Below are 21,589 nucleotides of genomic sequence, written 5' to 3'. Positions count from 1 at the left end.
GACATTTGATAATCTGGTTATTAAGTGTCTTGGAGTTGGTCTACTTGGATCTATTCTGTTTGGGGTACGCTGCACTTCTTGGATCTATAATTTTATGTGTTCCCATAACAGATGGGAAATTTTCAGTGATTATTTCCTTCATTATTTTTTTCGCCCCTTTTCCCTTCTCTTCTCCTTCTGGGACACCCATGACATGTATATTCGTGCGCTTCATGTTGTCATTCAGTTCTCTGAGACGCTGCTCATATTTTTCCATTCTTTTCCCTGTCTGTTCTTTTGTGTACAGGATTTTAGCTGTCCTGTCCTCCAGTTCATGAATCGTTTCTTCTGCCTCTTCAAATCTGTTGTATGTCTCCGTTGTGTTTTTCATCTCTTCTATTTTGGCTTTCATTCCCATAAGTTTTGCCAATTGTTTTTTCAAACTTTCGAATTCTTCCTTATATTTACCAGTGTCTTCTTTATATCCTTCCTCTCTTTTGCCATATCTTCCCTCAACTTGTTGATCTGATTTTTGAATTGATTTAGGAGATTTGTTTGATTAATAATTAGTTGTTTGAATTCCTGTATCTTAGTTGAAGTGTAAGTTTGTTCCTTTGACTCGACCGTATCTTTGTTTTTCCTAGTGTAATTTGTAACTTTTTGTTGTCTAGGCATTTGGGTTCCTTGATTACCCCAATAAGATTTTCCCAGACCAGACAGGCCCAGGTCTCAGGAGGAGGTTGTATTTAGTATCAGGTTTCCCTGAGGGTGAAACCCAACGGATTGTCAGACTTTCCTGTGAGGCCTCCTATCCTGCCCAGCAAGTGGCACTTGTCAGCCCACAGCTCCCCGCTGGCATAAGGGGGTGTGGTATATTTAATGTTCAGTGGACCCTGTCCCAGCCAGGGACCGAGGGTATCAGAAGCTAAGCTTAGGCCGTCCCCCCCCCAGGTCCTGGGGTCTGAGTTCTCTGAGGGAGGTCCACCACTTGAGCTGGGCCTTGCCCCCTTTTCTTAGGGAAGATAAGCCCTTTAGAGAATTATCTTCTATACTTGAGTTTTTCCTTTGAGACTGTATCTTAACTGGATGCTTGCCTGGGTCAGTGCTGACAATTGAAACTGCCTGAAGCTTTCCCTAATGAGCTCCTTAGTGAGAGAAAAAAACAAAGGAAAAAAGCTAGAAGTCTTCTTTTCAGAGCCAGTCTCCAGCCCTCCACTTCACCAGGCAAGAACCAGAGATGGTACCTGGTTCTTTGTTCCCCTTTTCTTGGGACAGCCCTTTTCCAGTATTCTGAGCTCAGCAGACTACAAAAGTATCTTTTTATTTATTTTTGTATATATTTTTTTTTCATCAGCCCTGCCTCCTCTGTGCCTCCAGGTTCCTCTCCTTGATGCTCTGGGTTTATCTGTGCTTGTAGCATGTATTCAGTATTCCAAATTTGTTAGTTAAAAGCACAATTGGAACTTGGTTGAGCTACATTCCCTTGCTCCCAGCAGGGACTGCTGCTTTTTCCCACAGCCAGCGTTTGCAACTCAGCGTGCCATGCTGTTGGGGGACAGGCATCAGCTCTGCAGTTTGGGGAGCTTTATTTACAGTTCCCTGTGCTGTGATCTCAGCCATCCCACCCATTCCTGACTGGTATACAATGTTGTCCACTCATGGATGTCCCTCCATCAGTTGTTCCAGACTATGTTCTAGTTGTTGCTGGGTATTTACTAGTTGCTCTAGGGGACTAACTAAATTCCATAGCTCCCTATGCTGCAATCTTGCCCTGCCTCTTTCTGTGACTTTAATTTGTTCCTTTGGGCCATATCTTCCTGTTTCTTTGTATAGCTCCTAATTTTTTGCTGATAACTAGGTCTCTGATTATCTTGATGAGATTATTCTGAAGGTCAGTTTATCTCTCATCTGGGATTTTGTTGTTGATTGGGTTTGTATTAAGGCTCTCTTTTGATATTTTGTCAGTATTTCCCAGCCAAAACAGGGCCAGGCAACCACAAAGGGGTTGCAGGCCAGTTCCAAACGGCCCTGGAGAGAGGGTCAGGAAAGATGCCAAAAAGCTTTTTTTTCAGCTCCCCACAGCTGTGCTTTCCTAGCCTGCCCAGCAGATTTTGCTCTTTACTAAGAAGCCTTTTAGATAGTTCCCCAAAGGTGTGCATTCCTGACCTGTCTAGCAAATTGACACTCTTTGACAACCTAGTCCCCCAGCCCTAAGAAGGCAGGGTATTTTTAGCCTCCTGCTGGCTTCAGCACTGATGCCTTTCAAAACAGTGGTGCACCAGTGCCTGTCTGGGATGGACTAAAGCAGAGGAAACCAGTGGTCTAAATTCACTGGCCAATAGCTGGGTCAATATTCGTCCATGTCCCCCTCTTTTCTTGGGAAGGAAAACTTCTGCAGTCCTCCCATTCTGCAGGAATGGCCAGGTAGGGACCAGATCAACGTGAAACTGCTTGCTTTGAGGGTAGGAAATGGGCACTAGGAGCCACAGCTGAGTGAGTTACTTACATTTCTTCACCGCAGTTTCTCACTGTTTTCATCCTGCTCTTCTCTGGATGCTGCGTAGTATTCCATTATCCATCCCATTCCCTATCCCCACTCCATCCCCTGGTAACCTATATTCTAGATTGTGACTCTACTAGAACAGTAGTTTCTGACAGTATCTGTTTTTGGAAGAGGCATAAGCCCTGCAGCTCCCTGCGCTTCATCTTCCCAGAAGTCTCCCAAATTTGTATTTTTAAGCAAATATGTTAGTTGAATATTAAAACATATTAGGGAAGTTTAGGAAACACTGGACTATGAGACTAAGGATTCCCTTTTTAAATAGGTTAGTTGTCTGTTGAAGAAAGTGTTATTTTTAACTGCTCTGAAATTGTTTTTTAATCTAATTTTAAGTAAGCTGAAACTTTAAAATTTTCCCAGTATACTTTAAAGAGGATAACTTGTTGTATAATACCTAACATGTATGTTTTTACACCTTTTATGGCTCACTTGATCCTTATACAGGAAGTGCCCTTTTAAATTTCATACATACATATCTTGCTAAATAGAAACTTGTTTTTCAGAAATTTTGTAGAATGACATTTCTTAAAAACAAATTAATTTGATAAGCAATGCCTGTATTCCTTTGGCTATACATTTCTCCCATTATTCACTGTTGCATGGTTTTAGTAAATGTGCTTCTGAAGTTTTTCTTAATCTCCAATTAACCCTAAAATAATCCTTTTATTTTAGGAGTAGGGGTGGGTGGTTACTGAGTGGTGGGAAGATATAGCTTTCTTGAAGTGCTAGCAAATAATACCATATTTTTTCTGGTTGTAGAATTTTATGTACTAATAAAGTTCAGACTGTCCAATGTGGAAATTATGGATCATCCTTCCTATACTCAGCTCCTATAATTTTTCCACTTCTGGTCCTTTGCTTCAGTTAAGTCCATCCTTTTCACTGTCCTGTGGCAAACTAAGCTCATTCCCTATTCCAGGCCAAACTTTCCCTTTTATTACACCTGCCTAGAATGCTTTGCCACCTCTCCTCTATTGTTTAAACTCTACCTATTAATCAAGGGCTAGTTAGCCTAGGTCCTTCTATGTAACCTTTCTCAACCACTCTCAGTGATGTTGGTTTTCCCGAAAGTGCTATAGAGCATTTGTCACTCATCTGATGATTTAATAGTAAACTATCTTATCAGTTATTAGTTGTCATATGTGAGTGCTTTGGCTTTCTAATCTGTAAAATTATATCGGGTGGGGATCATATCCCATAAAAACAAATTCTTAGCACAATCATGTCTACTTAGACTGTCAAATCCTTTTGGTGGTTTGATAAAATTTTAAGAACTTTTTTAGCCTCTTTACTCAGTGAAGATGATATTCTTTTCTCTCTAATCTTTAAGTCCTTGTACCAAGTAAATTTTCAGTTAGTTTTATAGAATTAAATAGCATTACAAAATAAAAATTATATTTTGAATTCTTAAGTGCTTAGGGAGGGCTGATTCCTTCCACAATGGTTTCATTTATCCTTTCAGCTTTTGTGATCTCTTGGTCACTCATTTTGACAGTGAGCCTTTTCTCACCAATGTCTCCACATGTAACCCAGTAGTCCCAAGATGTACCCCAGACATATCTGCATCAGCATCAGCTAGAGTTCTTATTAAAGTGCATATTCTTAATGCACATTTCCCTGAACTATTTGCTGTTCCCATACATATTTCACTTTGTTCTGTTTGTTCTTTTGCCTGACTGGTCTCCATTCTGTCATTATCTTTGAAATTTTTCCTTTTATGTAAAACTTCCTAGTAATTAGCTGCAGGGAGATCTGTTTTAGTGTAGAGGTTAGAAACAAACTGTGGATACATACCACCCATATTGGCATCTTGACTGTCACTTTTCCAAAATCTCAGATCTAGTTACTTAAAAATATTTCTGTGCCTCAGTATCTCTATGTATAAAATGGGAATGATAGTTTATCTCATAGGGCTGTTAGATGTATTAAATGAGTTAATACTCATAGATTACTCAGAATGGTGCTTGTGCATTGAAAACTCTTGATAGTCATTAGCTGCTTTTGTGATTTCTTCCACTTTACAGCTCCTATAAGGCTTTTTTTTCAAGTATATGATTATACATTTGACTTTATTAAAGAAGTTGTGGTTTTACAGAACAGTCATTCATAAAATATAGTATTCCCATATACCTCCCTATTATTAAGACCTTGCATTGCTGTGTAACATTTTTATAATGGTACTATTAACTATAGTCCATAGTTTAACTTAGGGTTCACTGTGTAGTGTGGTTCCATGGAATTAAAAAAATTTTTATTCTGTTATCATATATACATTCTAACATTTCCCCTTTTAATCACATTCAGATATGTATTTTAGTGCTGTTAATCACGTTCACAATGTTGTTCTACCATCACCACCATCCATTACCAAAACATTTCCATCATTCCAAATAGGAAACCTGTATATTTTAAGCCTTGATTTCCCATTTCCTATCCCCACTCCATCCCTTGGTAACCTGTATTCTAGATTGTGACTCTGTGAGTTTGCTTATTCTAATTATTTCAAATCAGTGAGATCGTACAGTACTTGTCCTTTCGTGTCTATAAAGCTGTTGTATGAAAGTAACTTTTGTTCTTTTCTTAGATTTTCCTATTGGACTATAAGTTCCTTGAGGATAGGGCCTGCTTCATTAATTTGGTAGTTTTCAATGAATTTTGCATAATAGAAGGTGTTCGATAAATATGTACTGCGTCAAATCATAAGAAAATGGCAAAATTGCCAGTAAGATTGTTTTTCAGAGCCCATTTACTTAATATAAATAGTAATCTAAAGTAACTTACTCTCTCTGTATTGTATTTCAGGAATTCTGATGAATCATTGATTGACCAGCATCGTTTTAACAGTTGAAATGAGTTATCAGAAATGGGCATACTGCCTTTAGATCCAACGTGTAACAGATGGATGTTACTCCATGCTGATTACTTCTTCGGGCCAACAGCGTTTTGATTTTAGAGGATCTTTGTCTCTTCATCTTTGATTTCCAATTCCTGTTGTTGGCAATAAAATAAAAGGTGTTCATGTGTTTCTTGCCCAAACTTGAGTCACCATGAGTAGTAGTTTAGGAAAAGAAAAAGACTCGAAAGAGAAAGATCCCAAAGTACCATCAGCCAAGGAAAGAGAAAAGGAGGCAAAAGCCTCTGGAGGTTTCGGGAAAGAGAGCAAAGAAAAAGAACCTAAAACCAAAGGGAAAGAGACCAAAGATGGAAAGAAGGACTCGAGTGCTGCCCAACCAGGAGTAGCTTTTTCAGTTGACAATACTATCAAACGGCCAAATCCAGCACCCGGGACTCGGAAAAAATCCAGCAATGCAGAGGTGATTAAAGAGCTCAACAAATGCCGGGAAGAGAATTCAATGCGTTTGGACTTATCCAAGAGGTCTATACACATATTACCATCATCAATCAAAGAGTTGACTCAATTAACAGAACTTTATTTATACAGTAACAAATTGCAGTCCCTCCCAGCAGAGGTTGGCTGTCTGATAAATCTCATGACACTGGCTCTAAGTGAAAATTCACTTACCAGTTTGCCTGACTCTCTTGATAACTTGAAGAAGCTACGGATGCTTGATTTACGGCATAACAAACTGAGAGAAATTCCTTCAGTGGTATATAAGTTAGATTCTCTTACTACTCTTTACCTTCGCTTTAATCGTATAACTACTGTGGAAAAGGACATCAAAAACCTGTCAAAACTCAGCATGCTTAGCATTCGAGAGAACAAAATCAAACAACTACCTGCTGAAATTGGTAAGAGATATGAGATCGTCCATTATTATTGTTACTTGTAGTATTTGCTGTGATAAATAAATTTGTTGAGTGCATTTCCATATCAGAAAATACCTGGCACTTGCCTAAAAACAGCTTGTTTCTTGATTTCATCTTTAGGGCTTACTTTAATTATTCAATTTTTAGCAATGTGAACAGTATATGGCTTAAAATTGTTTTATAGACTTGAGAAAGCTAGTTAAAATATAGCTGTAATAGGACCTTTTTTCATAAAAGTGTCATCTGCTTTAATTTTCTTTGAGGAAAAAGTGAATTTGAAACAGATGTTTGCCTAATATTCAAATTGTTGCCACCTATTTTTTTAAAATAAATCATTTTCTTTCTTTCTTTCTTACTTTCTTTTTTTCCCTTTCTTTCTTTTATATTAGAGCAGTTGAAGGTTTACAGAAAAATCAGGTAGAAAGTACAGAGTTCCCATTTACCAGCTCCTACCCTCTACCAAGTCTTCCCTATTATTAACATTTTGCGTTAGTGTGGTACCTCTGTTACGATTGGTAAAATATTATTATTATAATTATACTGTTAACTGTAGTTCATAGTTTACAGTGTTTCACTCTTTGTGTTGTACAGTTCTATGGGCTTGTAAATTTGTATTCTGGTAACATAAATACAACCTAAGATTTCCCCCTTTTAACTGCTTTCAAATATACGATTCAGTGGTGTTAATTACATTCACATTGTTGTGCTACTATGATGACCATTCATTACCCAAACTTTTCCATTACCACAAACAGAGACTCTGTACCAATTAAGCATTAACTCTCCCTTCCCTACCCCTACTCTGGCCCCTGGTAATCTGTATTCTGATTATGAATTTGCATATTCTGACTATTCCATGTAAGTGAGATTACACAATATTTATCCTTTCGTGCCTGGCTTTTTTCACTCAACTTGATGTCTTCAAGGTTTATCTGTGTTGTAGCATGTATTCTTTTCTACAGGTGAGTAATGTTCCATTGTATGGATATACCACGTTTTGTTTATCCATTGATTGACACTTGGGTTGCTTCTATCATTTGAATTGTAAATAATGTTGCTGTGAACATCAATGTGCAAATATCTGTTTGAGTACCTGCTTTCAATTCTTGGGGGTCTATACCACAAGATTCTCTTTAAGCACTTTTTCCCAATTACCAAATTTCCTGGGAATTAAGAACATACATTTCTTAAGCAAAGGAATTATTTCACAGCATTTTAAACTTACTTCAGTTAGTTCTTACATATAGATATAGCATGTTTACTAAATAGGGAATATTTCTCTAAGTTGGCATGTTTTTGCAAATAAATGGTTGATATTTGTGGCTGCTTTGTCTCTAGACTTTTAGTACTAAGTTTGTAATTTTAAAAACAACCATTTAATTTGTATTTTTAGTGAGCACTGCCTACTATTTGTAACACTATTAAAGTCTGAATTCTTGTAATTTCTGTATTTCTGTTAAGATAGTAACTTCATATATGTTACTTATTTTATTCCAAGCAGGGCATCAGATAGAAAATAAACAGCTTTTAAATGTATAATTTAATATTTCTTATAAGGAGTTATGATTTATAATGTTTAACTTAGATGCATGTGTTTGGGGCAAATATGCAGAAGCCTATATTAAAAAAAAAAAACCTTCGGTACTAATATATGCTTCTGACAACTTGTTTAAAAATGTGACCATTGGCTAGTTCTCAAAGAATATTAAGATAAAGATATTAAAATAAACATTTTCTGTTTCCTTATAGGAAACAAGAAAATAAGGATATACTAAAAATGATATAATCGCAACAATAAGGATAGCTATTTGAGTACAATTGACCATAAGCCATGCACAGTTCTGTTCATGTATACCTTTTTTTTTATTCCCCCATCACCAGGGCGATTCATTCCCCTGGGGGTCATGTCCCTCATGGGGAGAGAAGGTTAATGAATTTATTTGACGAGTTGGGCTTAGAGAAAGGCCACATCTGAGCAACAAAAGAGGTTCCCTGGAGATGCCTCTTAGGCATAATTATACAAGGACTCAACCTTCTACTTAAAACTCTAATTTTCACAAGAGCAAGCCTCAAGTTGAGGGCTTGATTTATTAAGTAGTGGGTTTCTAACTTCACTTAATATATATTCTGTCCCCAAATAATGGTCAGTTTCTTACATTATCTTCACTTAGTTGTCCAATCATCATCACTCTCAACTTTAAATGATTATCATAACATAATACATCCCAGAGCTCTTATCAGCTGCTAATTATTCATCCCTAGCATTAGTGTAGAGTGGGTAAGATATTCCTATTAAATATAGTCTGTAATATGTAATGGGTAGTTTTTCCATAGCACTTTGTTGTTAACCCTCTGCACCAGTATTATACCTTATAAGCATATCATGCTAACACTTATTTAGGTTTGTGGTGCTACTCTGTGGGTTACATGCCTTTAAACAATCATTTACAAACATATTCACCTGGGTTGCGTTACTGACACATATAATCCTATTAACGAACCATAGTATACCTGACCATAACCATACCATTAAGATCACCCTTATTATCATATCTGTATGTATTAGATTATTGTTCCCCTTTCACTAGCTTCTGACTATCTCTAGGCCCCCTATACTCTATGTTATAAGACACTTATTTTACATTTTTCACAGAGTTCACCTTAGTGGTAACATGCAATATTTCCCCTTTTGTATCTGGCTTAATTCACTCAGCATTATGTCTTTAAGATTCATACATATTTTCATATGTTTCATATGTTTCATGACCTCGTTCCTTGTTATTGCCATGTAGTATTCCATCATGTATATATACCACATTTTGTTTATTCACTCATCATTTGAATTGTTTCCATCTCTTGTGAATTGTGAACAATGCTGCAATGAAGATCAGTGTGCAAATATCTGTTCGTGTCACTGCTTTCAGATCTTCTGGCTATATACTGAGAAGTGAAATTGCCAGATTGTAGGGTAACTTGATATCTAGTTTTCTGAGGAGCTGCCAAACTGTCTTCCAGAGTGGCTGTACCATTATACAGTCCCACCAGCGATGAATAAGAGTTCCAATTTCTCCACATCCTCTCCAGCGTTGTAGTTTCCTCTATGTTTAATGGCAGCCATTTTAATTGGTGTGAGATGATATCTCATTGTGGTCTTGCATGTCCCTATTAGCTGGTGAAGATGAACATTTTTTCATGTGTGTTTTAGCCATTTGCATTTCCTCTTCAGAAAAATGTCTTTTCATATCTTTTGCCCATTTGATAATTGTACTGTTTCTTCTATTGTCATTGAGTTGTAGGATTTCTTTATATATGCAAAATATCAGTCTCTTATTAGATATGTGGTTTCCAAATATTTTCTCCCATTGAGTTGGCTGCCTCTTTATCTTTTGACAAATTCCTTTGAGTTACAGAGAAACTTTTCATTTTGAGGAGTTCCCATTTATCTATTTTTTCTTTCGTTGCTTGTGCTTTGGATGTAAGGTCTAAGAAGCGACCTCCTAATACTGTCTTGAAGATGTTTCCTTACATTATCTTCTAGGAATTTTATGGTACTGTCTCTTATATTGGGGTCTTTGATCCACTTTGAGTTAATTTTTGTATAGGGTGTGAGGTAGGCATATTCTTTCATTCTTTTGGATATAGATATCCAGTTATCCCAGCCCCATTTGTTGAAGAGACTGTTCTGTCCCAGTTCAGTGGATTTGGGGGCCTTATCAAAAATCAGGTGACCATAGATCTGGTGGTCTATTTCCAAATTCTCAGTTCAATTCCATTGACCAGTATGTCTGTCTTTGTGCCAATACCATGCTGTTTTGGCTATTGTGGCTTTAGAGGAAGCTTCAAAGTTAGGAAGTGTAAGTCCTCCCACTTTGTTTTACTATTTTAGAAAGTTTTTTAGCAATTCAAGGCATCTTTCCCTTCCAAATAAATTTCATAACTAGCTTTTCCAATTCTGCAAAGTAGGCTGTTGGAATTTTGATTGGAATTGCATTGAATCTGTAGATCAGTTTGGGTAGGATTGACATCTTAATGACAGTTACCCTTCCTATCCATGAACACTGAATATCTTTCCATCTCTTTAGGTCCCCTTTTATTTCTTTTAGTAAAGTTATGTAATGTTCTGTGTAGAGGTCTTTTACATCCTTGTTTAAGTTTATTCCTAGGTACTTGATTTTTTTTAGTTGTTATTGAGAATGGAATCTTTTTCTTGAGTGTCTCTTCAGTTAGGTCATTTCTAGTGTATAGGAACATTACTGACTTATATGCATTAATCTTGTATCCTGCCACTTTGCTGAATTTATTAGCTCAAGTAGCTGTGTTGTTGATTTCTCAGCATTTTCCAAATATAAGAGTATATCATTTGTAAATAATGACAGTTTTACATCTTCCTTTCTAATTTGGATTCCTTTTATTTCTTTGTCTTGCCAGATTGCTCTGGCTAGAACTTCTAGCACAATGTTGAATAATAGAGGTGATAGTGGACATCCTTGTCTTGTTCCTGATCTTAGAGGGAAGGCTTTCAGTCTCTCCCCATTGAGTAGTCTGCTGGCTGTGGGTTTTTCATATATATTCTTTATCATATTGAGGAAGTTTGCTTCATTTCCTACCTTTTGAAGTGTTCTCATCAAAAAAGGATGCTGAATTTTGTTGAATGCTTTTTCAGCCTCTATTGAGATGATCATTTGATTTTTCCCTTTTGATTTGTTAATGTGTTGTATTACCTTGATTGATTTTCTTATGTTGAACCACCTTGCATGCCTGGAATGAACCCCACTTGGTCATGGTGTGTGATTTTTTTAATGTGTCTTTGGATTCACTTTGCAAGTATTTTGTTGAGAATTTTTGCATCTATATTCATTAGGGAAATTGGCCTGTAGTTTTCCTTTCTTGTAGCATCTTTATTTGGTTTTGTATTAGAGTGATGTTGGCTTCATAAAATGAGTTGGGTAGTGTTCTAGTTTGCTAATGCTGCAGAATGCAAAACACCAGAGATGGATAGGCTTTTATAAAATGGGGGTTTATTTCGCTACACAGTTACAGTCTTAAGGCCACAAAGCGTCCAAGGTAACACCTCAGCAATTGGGTACCTTCACCGGAGGATGGCCAATGGCGTCCGGAAAACCTGTGCTAGCTAGGAAGGCAGCTGGTGTCTGCTCCAAAGCTCTGGCCTCAAAATGGCTTTCTCCCAGGACGTTCCTCTCTAGCAAGCTTGCTCCTCTTCAAAACATCACTCACAGCTGCACTCAGTTCCCTCTCTTTGAGTCAGCTCATTCATGTAGCTCCACTGATCAAAGCCCACCCTGAATGGGCGGGGCCACGCCTCCATGGGAACATCTCATCAGAATCATCACCCACAGCTGGGTGGGGCACATTCCAAGCAAATCTAACCAGCACCAAAACATCTGCCCCACAAGACTACATCAAAGATAATGGCACTTGGGGGACACAGTACATTCAAACCAGCACAGGTAGTGTTCCATTTTCTTCAATTTTTTGAAAGAGCTAAAGTAGGATTGGTGTGAGTTCTTTTGGGAAAGTGGTAGCATTCCTCTGTGAAGCCGTCTGGCCCTGGGCTTTTATTTGTAGGAAGCTTTTTGATGACTGATTGGATCTCTTTGTTTGTGATTGGTTTGTTGAGGTCTTCTATTTCTTCTCTGGTCAGTCTAGGTTGTTCATGTGTTTAAAAGAAATTGTCCATTTCCTCTAAATTGTCTACCTTGTTGGCATACAGTTGTTTATGGTATCCTCATAGGATTTTTTAAAGTTCTTCAGGATCCACAGTAATGTCTCCCCTCTCATTTATTATTTTATTTATTTGGGTCTTCTCTCTTTTTGACTTTGTCATTCTAGCTAAGGGTCTGTCAATCTTGTTGATCTTCTCAAAGAACCAACTTTTTGTTTTATTTAGTATCTCTATTATTTTTTTGTTGTCCATATCATTTATTTCTGCTTTAATTCTTGTTATTTCTTTTCTTCTACCTGCTTTAGGCTTAGTTTCCTGATCATTTTCTAGCTTCTTCAGTTGTTCCATTAGTTCTTTGATTTTAGCTCTTTCTTCCTTTTTAATGTATGCATTTAGAGCTATAAATTTCCCCCTCAATACCACCTTTGCTACATCCCATAAATTTTGGTATGTTGTGTTCTTGTTTTCATTCATCTCTAGATATTTAGCAATTTCTCTTGCAATTTCTTCTTTGAGCCACTGATTCTTTAGGAGTGTGTTGTTTAACCTCCAGATATTTGTGAATGTTCTAGATCTTTGATAGTTATTATATGACTTTTAGTTGCAATTCCACTGTGGTCAGAGAATGTGCCTTGAATAATTTCAATCTTTTTACATTTATTGAGGCTTGTTTTATGCCCCAGCATATGATCTATCCTGGAGAAAGTTCCATGAGCACTAGAGAAGAATGTATATCCTGGTAATTTGGGATGTAATGCTCTTTATGTGTCCGTTAAGTCTAATTCATTTATCACATTGTTTAGGTTCACAATTTCCTTGTTAGTCCTCTGGTTGATCTATCTATAGGACAGCAGGATGTATTGATGTCTCCCAAAATTATTGTGGAAACATCTATTGATTCCTTCAGTTTTGCCAATGTTTGTCTCATGTGCTTTGGAACACCTTGATTGGGTGCATAAACATTTATGAATTGCTATTTCTTTTTGGTGAATTGTCCCTTTTATTAGTATACAGTGTCCTTCTTTGTCTCTTATGAGATCCTTGCATTAAATTCTATTTTATCTGAAGTTAGTATTGCTACCCCTGCTTTCTTTTCGCTGAAGCTTGCATGGAATATTTTTTTCCATCCTTTCACTTTCAATCTCTTTGTGTTGCTGGGTCTAAGATGAGTCTCTTGTAGACAACATATTGATGGTTCATATTTTATAATCCATTCTGCCAATGTGTGTCTTTTAATTGGGCAGTTTAATCCATTCACATTCAGTGTTGTTACTGTGAAGGCAGTTCTTGAATCAGTCATCTTATCCTTTTTTTTTTTTTTTTTGTCAGATGTATTTTTTTACCCTCTCTCTCTTTATTTCCATTAAGGTACCCTTACTAAAACTCTTTAGCTTTGTTCCCTTCTCTAGACCTCTTTCTCCTTTCATTTTTTCTCTGTTCTCGTTAACAAATTCTCTCAGCATTTGTCTATCTGTGAAAATTTTAAGATCTTCCTCAGTTTTGAAGGAGAGCTTTGCTGGATAAAGAATTTTTGGTTGGCAATTTTTCTCTTTCAGAATTTTAAATATGTCATACCACTGCCTTCTTGCCTCCATGGTGCCTGCTGAATAGTCAGTACTTAGTCTTATGTTGTTTTCCTTGTGTGTGGTGAATCGCTTCTCTCTTGCTGCTTTTGGAGCGTTCTCTTTCTCTTCTGCATTTGAAAATCTGATCAGAATATGTCTTGGAGTGTGTTTATTTGGGTTTATTCTGTTTGGATTTTGTTGGGCATCTTTCATTTACATACTTATGTCATTTAGAAGGTTTGGAAAGCTTTCTCCAGCAGTGTCTTCAAATACTCTCCATATCTCTTTACTCTTCTCTTCCCCTTCTGGAACACCAGTGATTCTAATATTTGTGTGCTTCATTTTGTCCATCATTTCCCTGAGATCCATATCATTTTTTTTCTGATTTTTTTCACCATTTGTTCTTTTGTACTTTCACTTTCCATCACCCTATCTTTGAGTTTGCTAATTCATTCCTCTACCTCTTAAAATCTGGTGTTATTTGTCTCAAGAATATTTTTAATTTGATCAGAAGTATCTTATTTCCATAATATCTACTTTTTTTTAAAAATTTACTCTTGCAAATTCTTCTTTATGCTCTTCTAGGGTCTTTGTCATGTCCTTTATATCCTGAGTCATGATATTGATGTTTGTATGTACTTCTTTGATTGATTGCTCCAAGTTCTTTGTCTTTTCTGGCTTTTTAATTTGGATGTTTGGGTTGTCCATGTCTTCTGGTTTCATCATAATGCTTTATAATTTTCTGTTGTTTTGCGCCTTTTCTCATTTGTTTATCTTGATAGGGTTCTTTTAGGATATGCAGGATTATTTGAACATTTTATCTGTATTTTGGCAGAGCTGCAACTTGGTGGAGTGCACTTTTCCTGACCTACCAGTAGATGGTGCTCCTGAGCCACCATTTATCCTCAAGCCAGTTCTCCCCAATTTCGTCTGTGCACTGAGTAGGGGTCCAAACCATATGGAGGTCCAATCAGTGTGCCAATTTTCCATGTGCACTGGAGACTGTCAGCCTTGTGGGTGGGGACTTGCCCTAGGCAGTTTTGCAGGGAGTCTGCTTCAGGACACAGTGGTCCCAGCCATTCCCAGGGCTGTGGGTGGAGAACTCTGGGGCTTCAGAGCTGTGCATCTCACCTTCCAGCTCAAATGCCCCACAGTCTCTCTCTGCCGTGCACCCACCAGTCCCTGGAATTGGGGGAGGGCTCCTGGCACTTCTCTGTGGCACCCCTGACTCTAGGCTATGCATACTGCGGGCTTCTTTGGAGGAAGAGTAGACACCATCACAAGCTCACCAAATCCCAAATTCCCTCAAGGAAGCTCTTGGCTGCTTGGCTGTGAAGGGTTGTTTGCTAACCAACTGCAAAGATGTCTGCAAGAAGTGTGGAAAGCTGCCCCCTTCTGTGATCATCTGCCTGCTCTAATGGCCAGTCCCTGGCACAGGGGCTATTGGCCGTGGGTCTGTAAAAGGTTATCACCCACGCCAGGTACTGAGGAGGGTGTCCAGGGTGTGGAAGGCTACTTCCCTCCATACCATCAGCCAGCTCCAGCTGCCCATTCCCCAGCTGTGTTCTGGGCCAAACACTCATGTGTCTTAAATGCAGCTTTTCAGTTTCTGCAAGTACACACTCACTGTGGGTATAGAAGTCCCTGCCCAGGCACTGGAACCCTTGAACTGCTGTCCTGGGGCACTTTCTGTCCTTTATCTAGTGTTTTTCATGGAGGAGAATTTTGTTCTCTCTCTCTTAATCCACCATCGTGGATACCCCTCTCATGTGCACCTTATATATATTATCTCATTAAATCCTTACTGTAACCTAGTGAATTAGATACTTTTACCCCTGTTGTATTGAAGAAGGAACTGAGAAGGTTGAGAAAGTCAATAATTTACTGAAGAGCTTGCAGCTAGGAAGTTGGCAGAGTCAGAATTTATACCTGGTCTCAGTTGTTTCCATTGTACTACCCTCACTGGTCTAGAGAAATGATTCCCACCTCCATAGATTCTGGCAGGTTTATGGCATCTGTATTTTTTAAAGAGAAACTTTGGATTATGCTATGTGCAGTTGGAGTTGCAAGCCATTGCACTAGATTTTATTTTATTTATTAATTCATTATTATTTTTTGGTAACAATTTAAGATGTAATTGAATCATCATGGGGACACCCATGACATATATACTTACGTGCTTCATTTTGTCATTCAATTTCCTGAGACCCTGCTCATATTTTTCCATTCTTTTCCCTATCTCTTCTTTTGTGTGTAGGATTTTAGATGATCTGTCCTCTAATTCATGAATACTGTCTTCTGCTTCTTCAGATCTGCTGTTGTATGTCTGCATTGTGTTTTTTCTGTCTTCTACTGTGCCTTTCATTCCCATTAAGTTCTGCCAATTGTTTTTTCAAGCTTTCAAGTTCTTCCTATTTTCGCCCAGTGTCTTCCTTTTAAAAATTCAGTTTTGTTGAAATATATTCACATGCCCTACAGTCATCCACAGTGTACAATCAGTTCACAGTTCCATCATATAGTTGTGCATTGAACTATGAAATCTATTTTTGAATGTTTTCATTACTCCAAAGTAAAAACCGTTGTCTTCCTCTTTTTTCTATATCTTCTTTCAACTCACTGATGATTTTTCATATGATTTAGCATATTTGTTTGAAGACCTTTAGTTATTTCACCTCCTCATTTGAAGTATAAATTTGTTCCTTTGGCTGGGCCATATCTTTGTTTTTCCTAGTGCGATACATAATTTTTTATTGTCTAGGCATCTGGTTTCCTTGATTGCCCCAGTCAGATTTTCCCAGACCAGATGGTCCCAGGTCTCAGGAAAAGGGTGTAATCAGTACTAAGTTTCCAGTTCTATGCTGTGATCTCAGCAGTTCCACCCATTCTAGACTAGTGGACAATGTGTATCCAGTCACAGAAGACCCTCAAACAGTTGTTCCAGACCATTTACTAGTTGCTCTTGTCTATTTACTAGTTGCTGCAGGAGACTGACTAAATTCCATACCTTGCTATATTGTCATCTTGCCCTGCCTCCCTTGTTTTCTGTTTTTTTAACAGCAGCCATTCTAATGGGTGTGAAATGGTATCTTGTTGTGATTTTTTTTATCTTCATTTTATTGAGATATATTCATATACCACGCAGTCATACAAAACAAATCGTACTTTCGATTGTTCACAGTACCATTACATAGTTGTACATTCATCACCAAAATCAATCCCTGACATCTTCATTAGCACACACACAAAAATAACAAGAATAATAATTAGAGTGAAAAAGAGCAATTGAAGTAAAAAATAACACTGGGTACCTTTGTCTGTTTGTTTGTTTCCTTCCCCTATTTTTCTACTCATCCATCCATAAACTAGACAAAGTGGAGTGTGGTCCTTATGGCTTTCCCAATCCCATTGTCACCCCTCATAAGCTACATTTTTATACAACTGTCTTCGAGATTCATGGGTTCTGGGTTGTAGTTTGATAGTTTCAGGTATCCACCACCAGCTACCCCAATTCTTTAGAACCTAAAAAGGGTTGTCTAAAGTGTGCATAAGAGTGCCCACCAGAGTGACCTCTTGGCTCCTTTTGGATTCTCTCTGCCACTGAAGCTTATTTCATTTCCTTTCACATCCCCCTTTTGGTCAAGAAGATGTTCTCCGTCCCACGATGCCGGGTCTACATTCCTCCCCGGGAGTCATATTCCACGTTGCCAGGGAGATTTACTCCCCTGGGTGTCTGATCCCACGTAGGGGGGAGGGCAGTGATTTCACCTTTCAAGTTGGCTTAGCCAGAGAGAGAGGGCCACATCTGAGCAACAAAGAGGCATTCGGGAAGAGGCTCTTAGGCGAAACCATAGGGAGGCCTAGCCTCTCCTTTGCAGCAACCGTCTTCCCAAGGGTAAAACCTATGGTAGAGGGCTCAACCCATCAAAACACTAGTCCCCTATGTCTGTGGTCATGTTAGCAACCATCGAGGTGGGGTAGGCGAATACCCCTGCATTCTCCACAGTCTCCTCAAGGGGGCACTACTTCTTTTTTTCCTTCTTTTTTTTTTTTTTTAACTTTCCCCCCTTTTTTTTTTAATCTTCATTTTATTGAGATATATTCACATACCACGCAGTCATACAAAACAAATCGTACTTTCGATTGTTTAGAGTACCATTACATAGTGGTACATTCATCACCCAAATCAATCCCTGACACCTTCATTAGCACACACACAAAAATAACAAGAATAATAATTAGAGTGAAAAAGAGCAATTGAAGTAAAAAAGAACACTGGGTACCTTTGTCTGTTTGTTTCCTTCCCCTATTTTTCTACTCATCCATCCATAAACTAGACAAAGTGGAGTGTGGTCCTTATGGCTTTCCCAATCCCATTGTCACCCCTCATAAGCTACATTTTTATACAACTGTCTTCGAGATTCATGGGTTCTGGGTTGTAGTTTGATAGTTTCAGGTATCCACCACCAGCTACCCCAATTCTTTAGAACCTAAAAAGGGTTGTCTAAAGTGTGCGTAAGAGTGCCCACCAGAGTGACCTCTCGGCTCCTTTTGGATTCTCTCTGCCACTGAAGCTTGTTTCATTTCCTTTCACATCCCCCTTTTGGTCAAGAAGATGTTCTCCGTCCCACGATGCCAGGTCTACATTCCTCCCCGGGAGTCATATTCCACGTTGCCAGGGAGATTCACTCCCCTGGGTGTCTGATCCCACGTAGGGGGGAGGGCAGTGATTTCACCTTTCAAGTTGGCTTAGCTAGAGAGACAGGGCCACATCTGAGCAACAGAGGCATTCGGGAGGAGGCTCTTAGGCACAACCATAGGGAGGCCTAGCCTCTCCTTTGCAGCAACCATCTTCCCGAGGGTAAAACCTCTGGTAGAGGGCTCAACCCATCAAACCTCCAGTCCCCTATGTCTGTGGTCATGTTAGCAACCATGGAGGTGGGGTAGGTGAATACCCCTGCATTCTCCACAGGCTCCTCAAGGGGGCACTGCATCTTTTTTTTTCCTTGTTTTTCTTTCTTTCTTTTTTTTTTTTTAACATTCCCTTCTTTTTTAAATCAACTGTATGAAAAAAAAGTTAAAAAAAAACAAACATACAATAAAAGAACATTTCAAAGAGACCATAACAAGGGAGTAAGATAAAGACAACTAACCTAGGATAACTGCTTAACTTCCAACATGTTCCTACTTTACCGCAAGAAAGTTACCTAATATAGCAACATTTCTGTGAACTTGCTCGTACTATATCCATCAGAAATTAACAGACCATAGTCATTCCTGGGCATCCCCAGAACGTTAAATAGCTTATCTGTTCTTCTTGGATTATTGTTCCCCCTTCCTTAATTGCTCTCTATTGCTAGTTCCCCTACATTCTACATTATAAACCATTTGTTTTACATTTTTCAAAGTTCACATTAGTGGTAGCATATAATATTTCTCTTTTTGTGCCTGGCTTATTTCGCTCAGCATTATGTCTTCAAGGTTCATCCATGTTGTCATATGTTTCACGAGATCATTTCTTCTTATTGCCGCGTAGTATTCCATCGTGTGTATATACCACATTTTATTTATCCACTCATCTGTTGAAGGACATTTGGGTTGTTTCCATCTCTTGGCAATTGTGAATAATGCTGCTATGAACATTGGCGTGCAGATATCTGTTCGTGTCACTGCTTTCCGATCTTCCGGGTATATACCGAGAAATGCAATCGCTGGATCGAATGGTAACTCTATATCTAGTTTTCTAAAGAACTGCCAGACTGACTTCCAGAGTGGCTGAACCATTATAAAGTCCCACCAACAGTGAATAAGAGTTCCAGTTTCTCCACATCCCCTCCAGCATTTGTAGTTTCCTGTTTGTTTAATGGCAGCCATTCTAACCGGTGTTAATGGTATCTCATTGTGGTCTTAATTTGTATCTCTCTAATAGCTAGTGAAGCTGAACATTTTTTCATGTGTTTCTTGGCCATTTGTATTTCCTCTTCAGAGAACTGTCTTTTCATATCTTTTGCCCATTTTATAATTGGGCTGTCTGTACTATTGTCATTGAGTTGTAGGATTTCTTTATATATGCAAGATATCAGTCTTTTGTCAGATACATGGTTTCCAAAAATTTTTTCCCATTGAGTTGGCTGCCTCTTTACCTTTTTGAGAAATTCCTTTGAGGTGCAGAAACTTCTAAGCTTGAGGAGTTCCCATTTGTCTATTTTCTCTTTTGTTGCTTGTGCTTTGGGTGTAAAGTCTAGGAAGTGGCCGCCTAATACAAGGTCTTGAAGATGTTTTCCTACATTATCTTCTAGGAGTTTTATGGTACTTTCTTTTATATTGAGATCTTTGGTCCATTTTGAGTTAATTTTTGTGTAGGGGGTGAGGTAGGGGTCCTCTTTCATTCTTTTGGATATGGATATCCAACTCTCCCAGCCCCATTTGTTGAAAAGACCATTATGACTCAGTTCAGTGACTTTGGGGGCCTTATCAAAGATCAGTCGGCCATAGATCTCAGGGTCTATCTCCGAATTCTCAATTCGATTCCATTGATCTATATGTCTATCTTTGTGCCAGTACCATGCTGTTTTGGCACCTGTGGCTTTATAATAAGCTTCAAAGTCAGGGAGTGTAAGTCCTCCCACTTCGTTTTTCTTTTTTAGAGTGTCTTTAGCAATTCGAGGCATCTTCCCTTTCCAAATAAATTTGATAACTAGCTTTTCCAAGTCTGCAAAGTAGGTTGTTGGAATTTTGATTGGGATTGCATTGAATCTGTAGATGAGTTTGGGTAGAACTGACATCTTAATGACATTTAGCCTTCCTATCCATGTACATGGAATATTTTTCCATCTTTTAAGGTGCCCTTCTATTTCTTTTAGTAGAGTTATGTAGTTTTCTTTGTATAGGTCTTTGACATCTTTGGTTAAGTTTATTCCTAGGTACTTGATTTTTTTAGTTGCTGTTGAAAATGGTATCTTTTTCTTGAGTGTCTCTTCAGTTTGTTCATTTCTAGCATATAGAAACATTACTGACTTATGTGCATTAACCTTGTATCCCACTACTTTGCTAAATTTGTTGATTAGCTCTAGTAGCTGTATCGTCGATTTCTCAGGGTTTTCTAGATATAAGATCACATCATCTGCAAACAGTGACAGTTTTACTTCTTCTTTTCCAATTTGGATGCCTTTTATTTCTTTGTCTTGCCGGATTGCCCTGGCACTTCCAGCACAATGTTGAATAACAATGGTGACAGCGGGCATCCTTGTCTTGTTCCTGATCTTAGAGGGAAGGCTTTCAGTCTCTCACCATTGAGTACTATGCTGGCTGTGGGTTTTTCATATATGCTCTTTATCATGTTGAGGAAGTTTCCTTCAATTCCTACTTTTTGAAGTGTTTTTATCAAAAACGGATGTTGGATTTTGTCAAATGCTTTTTCAGCATCTATTGAGATGATCAATTGATTTTTCCCTTTTGACTTGTTAATGTGTTGTAATACATTGATTGATTTTCTTATGTTGAACCATCCTTGCATGCCTGGAATAAACCCCACTTGGTCATGGTGTATGATTTTTTTAATGTGTCTTTGGATTCGATTTGCAAGTATTTTGTTGAGGATTTTTGCATCTATATTCATTAGGGAGATTGGCCGGTAGCTTTCCTTTTTTGTAGCATCTTTGCCTGGTTTTGGTATTAGATTGATGTTAGCTTCATAAAATGAGTTAGGTAGTGTTCCATTTTCTTCAATGTTTTGAAAGAGTTTGAGTAAGATTGGTGTCAGTTCTTTCTGGAAAGTTTGGTAGCATTCCCCTGTGAAGCCATTTGGCCCTGGGCATTTATTTGTGGGAAGATTTTTGATGACTGATTGGATCTCTTTGCTTGTGATGGGTTGGTTGAGGTCTTCTATTTCTTCTCTGGTCAGTCTAGGTTGTTCATATGTTTCCAGGAAATTGTCCACTTGTTGTGATTTTGATTTGCATTTTCCTGACGGCTAATGATGTGAGCATCTTTTCATGTGCTTTCTGGCCATTTGTATATCTTCATTGGAGAGATGTC

General features: G+C 38.2%; 1 protein-coding gene across 1 annotated transcript in view; it reads left to right on the top strand.

Moving 5' to 3' along the window:
- Positions 1-21,589, top strand: part of SHOC2 (SHOC2 leucine rich repeat scaffold protein) — a 174,004-nt gene that overhangs the window by 76,735 nt on the left and 75,680 nt on the right. The window contains exon 2 of the mRNA XM_037803767.1: positions 5,342-6,289. Coding sequence (XP_037659695.1) covers positions 5,587-6,289 — 703 coding nt within the window. The 5' untranslated portion in view covers positions 5,342-5,586. The remainder of the gene's footprint in view (positions 1-5,341; positions 6,290-21,589) is intronic.

This window comes from Choloepus didactylus, chromosome 15 (genome assembly GCF_015220235.1).
Source record: "Choloepus didactylus isolate mChoDid1 chromosome 15, mChoDid1.pri, whole genome shotgun sequence".
Lineage (NCBI taxonomy): Eukaryota > Metazoa > Chordata > Mammalia > Pilosa > Megalonychidae > Choloepus > Choloepus didactylus.
This window is presented reverse-complemented; position numbering and strand designations above follow the sequence as displayed.